The 6127-nt window shown below is 36.0% G+C and overlaps 1 protein-coding gene across 1 annotated transcript in view; it reads left to right on the top strand.

The window, feature by feature from the left end:
• ahnak (AHNAK nucleoprotein) overlaps positions 1-2315 on the top strand; it is a 22746-nt gene extending 20431 nt beyond the window's left edge. The window contains exons 8-9 of the mRNA XM_017307026.1: positions 15-2155; positions 2310-2315. Coding sequence (XP_017162515.1) covers positions 15-2155; positions 2310-2315 — 2147 coding nt within the window. The remainder of the gene's footprint in view (positions 1-14; positions 2156-2309) is intronic.
• The last annotated feature ends 3812 nt before the right edge of the window (positions 2316-6127 follow it).

The raw sequence follows: 6127 nt of genomic DNA, 5'->3' as shown, positions 1-6127 counted from the left end.
TGTTGATATCGAAGGAGCAGACCTTGACATTAAGGGACCAAATGCCAAACTGAAAGGTCCCAAATTCAACATGCCAAGCATATCTGGACCAAAAATATCCATGCCAGATGTGGATTTCAACTTGAAAGGCCCCAAAMTCAAAGGTGACATGGATGTTTCAGGTCCAAAGATCAAAGGAGATATGAAATCACCTGAAATAGACATTAAAGGTCCAGAAGTTGATATTGAAGGACCAAAGGGAGGATTTGACATGCCTAAGATAAAAATGCCTTCATTAAATTTTAAAGGTCCGAAAGTTGATGTGCCAGACTTTGATCTTAATCTAAAAGGCCCTAAAGTTGAAGGAGATCTGGACGTTAAGATGCCAAAGATTAAAGGAGATCTCAAAGGTCCAGAAGTGGATATTGAAGGCCCAGATTTTGACATTGAGGGTCACCAAGGTGGGTTGAAATTGCCTAAATTCAAGTTGCCCTCATTTGGTTTGAAAGGCCCAAAAGTGGAAGGTCCAGATGTTGACATTAATCTCTCAAATGCTGATATTAATGTAAAAGCACCAGGTGTTGATGTCGAAGGAGCAGATCTTGACATTAAGGGACCAAATGCCAAACTGAAAGGTCCCAAATTCAACATGCCAAGCATATCAGGACCAAAAATATCCATGCCAGATATGGATTTCAATTTGACAGGCCCAAAACTCAAAGGTGACATGGATATTTCAAGTCCAAATTTAAAAGGAGATATCAAATCACCTGAAATTGACATCAAAGGTGCAAAAGTTAAAACCGATGTTCCAAGTCTTGATTTTGATCTAAAGCATAGCAGTGAACCACCAAAGTTCCCAACAATACCTGGGTCCAAAGCAGCACTATCAAATGTTGACATAAATCTGAAGGGATCGAAATTAAAGGGGGGATTTAAAGGAGAGGGTCAATTTCCAAAAGCTGAACTGAAAGACACTGATGTCTTGGAAGTATCTCCGAAAAAATCTAAGTTTAAAATGCCAAAGGTTGGATTCAAGAATCCAAAGATAAAAACGTCAGAACCTGATATTAAACTGGAGCATGAAGATGTGAACATTAAAGGAAAGACTGGGAGCCGCGAGGGACTTGATTTTGATATTGGTTTGTCTGGTTCAAAATCTAAAAGTCCCAAATTTAAGATCCCAAAATTTGGCCTCAAGGGTCCAAAAGTTGACATGCCAGAAGCTGATCTTTCAAAATCTGGAATTGACATAAAAACATCAGATGTCACAACAGCAGGAGCAGGATTTGATGTTGATATTCACAGTGGAAAACTTAAAGGATCAAAAGATGTGGATTTCAATCTGACAGGTCCAAAACTTAAAGGGGATTTGAATGTGTCAGTTCCAGATGTGGATCTCAACCTGAAAGAAGCTGATATAAAAGGTCCAAAGTTTGAAGTTGAGGGACCGAAGGGTGGATTAGAAATGTCCAAGATCAAGATACCACCTTTTGGCATCAAACTTCCTCAGCTGGAAAAGTCAAATGATAGTATAAACATTCCAAATGTCAAGGCTGATACAGTAACCCCCAAAGTTGACATTGGTGGAGTTGATGTTAAAGGTCCTGAGGCAAGTCCAAATGTTAAACTTCCATCAGTATCAGGACCCACCTTGCCAGACTTAAACATTAATCTTACAGGGCCAAAAACAAAAGGAAATGTTAATGTTACTCTCCCTAAAACTGATATTGATATCAAAGTACCAAAGACAGAAATCAAAGGAGCAGGAAAAATAACACCACCTGAAGTTGATATCAAAGGTCCACATGTTGATCTTGAGGGTGGCAAAGATGGGTTTGAAATCCCTAAAATTAAAATGCCATCACTAGACTTTAAAGGCCCCAAAACAGGGAGTCAAGGTGTTGACATCAACCTTTCCAAAGCCAAAATAGATGTTGATTCCTCTAAAGTAGACTTTAAAGCACCCAAAGTGAAACTGCCAACTGTATCAGGCCCCGAATGGGATATTAGTCTGAAAGGTTCAAATGTTGAAGGAAAAGAAATTAATATTAACCTTCCTAAAACAGACATTGACATTAAAGGACCAAAWTTATCCATGTCAGATGTGGATATGAATCTTAAAGCTCATGATGTTGACATCAAGGATCCCGAGGTTCATACTGGAGGGCCCAAGGTTGGTTTTAAAATGTCCAAAGTCACACTGCCATCAGAATCAGAAGTTGATGTAAATTTTCCAAAAGCTGACTTTAACATTAAAGCACCTGAGGTAAACATAAAAGGACCAGAATTTGGTCCCACTGAAGCAAGTCTTGATGTCCCTGACATAGATGTAAAGGGGAAAAAGGGAAAGTTCAAACTTCCAAAAGTGAAAGGAAAAGCAAAGAAGCAAGAAGCCACACCAGAAGTAGACCAGGGTATTGGCACACCCAATATTGATGTGAAAGGGACAAACACTAAGAAGTCTATTTTTGGTAAACTTCATTTCCCTGGTGTAGAACTAGATATTAAATCTCCAAAACTAAAAGGTGATGGATCTTTAGCTGAGGGATTTAAATCACCTGATGCAAGTGTATCATCTGACAGTGCAAAGATTTGTTTGGAAGGCCCTGATGTTAATGTCAAAGGAGATCCAGAGTTTAGTGTAAGAACTTCAGGACAATCAGCTAGTGGCCTTCAGTATCCAGAGGGTACAATACAGTTTCCAAAAATCAAAGTGCCAAAGTTTGGCATTCTTCAGCCTAAGGTGGAAGGCCAAGATGTTGCAGGAAAAGGAAAATCAGACGCAATGATGGGTGGAAAATTAGACCTGGAAGGTGAATCTGGAGTCAGTTTGTCAGCTAAAGGAAAGTCAGCCTCACTGGATCTATTTAAAAAATCAAAGCACCGATCTTCCTCTGCCAGTGACGAAGGTTCACTTGCAGTTAGCTCTCCTTCAGCTCTTTCAGAAGCTGAAAGTGGTGACATTTCAATAGATGTAGGAGGAACTAAGGTCAAAGGTAAGAAAGGCAAATTAAAATTCGGCACATTTGGAGGTTTTGGATCTAAGTCCAAGGGCTCATACGAAGTAACACTTGGAAACGACAATGAAGGAGAGACAGAGGGGAGYACAGATGCTTCTGTACCTTTGAAAAAATCTAGATTGTCGTCCTCCTCAAGCAGTGACAGTGGATCAAGAGGTGCTTTCAGGTTTCCAAAACTTGAACTATCGGTTTCTCCAAAAAAATAATAGTAAAATCAATTAAACCTTCATGATCAATTAAATGCACTCAAATACAATCTCCTAATGCAGTATAAGTTTTGAACTTTAGTTCTTTTAAATTTAATAGAACATGCACAATTATCTCTGTTTACCTATGAATGATAATTTTAAAGAAAATGAAATAGGAGAGAATTAGATTGTTAAAAAATTCTTCAAACTGTACATAAGATAAATGTATACTTTTATTAATGAATATTGTTTTGTACATAGTCCAGATTTCTATTGCATCACACAAAATTATAGGTCATACGTTTTGTTTCTTCTTTAAATGAATGTTTTTTATTGAATAGTTGTTACATATTCGTAACCAGGGGTCTACTGCAAAGAATATACATCACAGTTGTTTCGAAGGAAAATGCTCTATATACATTTGAAACACAATTTTAACCAGTTTCCATTTTAGTACATGTACAATGATGTTTTTTTATTTTTCTAAGCTTCAATAGTAGTCAGTGCAGAATTGTATTTTTGCAATGTAATTTTAACAACCTTCTGAAGATTCATATACTTGTATATAGCATAATTGCAAGGACAATCTTTTTGGAAATTCTTTGAAGTGCTGTGCGTACTTCTGATTGCTGTCTCTTCATTTAAGAAAAGTTGTAATTGCTAAAATTTTGTGTCACAATAAAAATTAAATTGCTTTGTTTATTTTAAACTGGTTTCTTAATCCTGTCATTTTTACATTCTAACAGTTAGTAATCCTCTATATTTAATTTCATTTTTGACACTTTTTGTATAGACACACCTGTTCTGGTCATGTCACAGTCACATCTTAATATCATCTGTTTTGAAACAACGTCTTTGCAGGTAGAAAGATGTATACCATTGATATTTGATGGAGTGCATAATTTTTTGGATCCATGCTTCTGTGTGCATTCTGCCAACTAAATGCAATAAACGGATTTGTAGAGTTTATTTTTGTCTCTGAACTTGATTTACAGTTTGTGTGAGTCAGCTGTGTAATAAGTATTTTTTGAGTCCTGTCACAATTTTATTTTACATGACTGTATGAAAAATTACAGGGCAGCTATGACAATTAACATTAAGTGCATTTACACACTGGGATTATATACAACAAACCTGGTATGGGTTATTTGTTTTTCCTTCCAACCTTTATGTTTTATGGTTTTTCATATTATGGTCATTCCTAAGTTTTTACAAACATTTTTATTTTTCAGTTGGTATTTGTTTCATGAATAAAAACAAGATGGAATATGTGGTGCTACACATTTTTACAATTGCGGCAACATTTCAGTTCAGCTTAATTCATTTTGGAAATATAGAGAGCCTGTTAACAATTGATGCCGTCACATTACAAAACAGAGAGCTTTAAGTAATGTATGATTATATGGAATCCAGTTTGGTCCAAATTTGTGTTGAAATCAATCCAATTAATTCCCTTACAATATTCATGTATTCAGACTACAAATTCAACTCAGTACAGTCGAAATCATTTAATCATAAAAGATTAATTGGTATAAAACTGTTATGTGGATGATTGAATGAAGTCCATGACTTCTCTCCTCTAGAGCAAACATGTGGCTACAATGGTAAGGAATTACTCCATTTTAACAAGAACAACTTCCAGAGTAGAGCAAGTATATGGAGCCATCTGTTGTGACGGGTAGCCACCTAACAGGACAGAATGCCGACTGAAATAAAAACATACAAGCACGACTCCAGGAGCATTTCTACGAAAGAAAACAAACCATTAGAACTAGGTAGCATTAACAACATTAATATCTTTGAAAGAAACACACCCAAACAGGGAAGCTCCGAGCAGGAATAGTTGGAAAAATAAGAGAGTAAATAACTGCGTACCTCAATGGCTTCATACATACATAGACAAAGTTAAAGATGGGATTCTGATGGGGGTAAATATTATGAGAATTTCCATACAATAGAAATATACCACACAAAGTTTATAAATTACAGGCAAATTTCTAGTTCCTGTAATTGAAGATCCTTATCAAGTTTAACAAAATTCTGTAGCCTTCAGCATGTAAGATCACCTACTGAGAAAAGGATTGTCTTATGTTGCACTTTATTTCCCAATTCATATTTATTGTAAAGAAAAAATAGTATGCTCTTTCTGGCATCATATAGGGCAGCATTTAAACTGACTCAAAACCAGCTGGAAAAGGTTTGGACAGTAGAACTTAACATATGATGGGAGGGAGAGATTTCTATCTTGGTATAAACCCAGAGGAAATAACTGTTTTCATTTGGGGACAATAAGTTATTGGTCACTTGTCTCATGTAATATTTGTGGTTTCACCATTGTCTGAATGTTATTGACTATAGCACTAAAGTATATTATAATATGGAGAGTTTCACACATGTGCAAAGTTGATATCTCAATCTTTAAGAATTACAAAATCAAATCACCTGCACTCCTTATTTGTTGTGAAATAGTAAAATGAGAAAGTCTTACTTGGATAATATTTTTAATGAATAACTTAAGAAAAAAGACAAATAGCTTCAATTAAAATGATTTTTGGGATGTACGTATTTATGTTTATGTTAGTGTTTGACCTACATGTTGTGAGTCTGATATCKGTCACTCACTTTGTATTGCAGCTCTCTTTTCTACCAGGGTTTTTATTTTAGTGTGACAACCCAAGATCATCCCTCACCCCCCATTTAACCCTCTTCRAAAACTTCCTTGAAACACCTGCTCAGCAGTTAATGTAAATATTAATATTCAAGCCTTTAAATATGACACACTAAATCTTTCTTTGAAATCCATTGCTTTGTGGTCAACAATAAAATGCTAACTATTAGTAATGGGCCTGGTGGAGTGAATGACATTCATGAGGCTGGTGAAAACTATTATTGTATTTTCGACTTGCCATGGCCTCTCCTTGGCCTATTCAGAGAGGA

The sequence above is a fragment of the Poecilia reticulata genome, linkage group LG10, assembly GCF_000633615.1.
Source record: "Poecilia reticulata strain Guanapo linkage group LG10, Guppy_female_1.0+MT, whole genome shotgun sequence".
NCBI lineage: Eukaryota > Metazoa > Chordata > Actinopteri > Cyprinodontiformes > Poeciliidae > Poecilia > Poecilia reticulata.
This window is presented reverse-complemented; position numbering and strand designations above follow the sequence as displayed.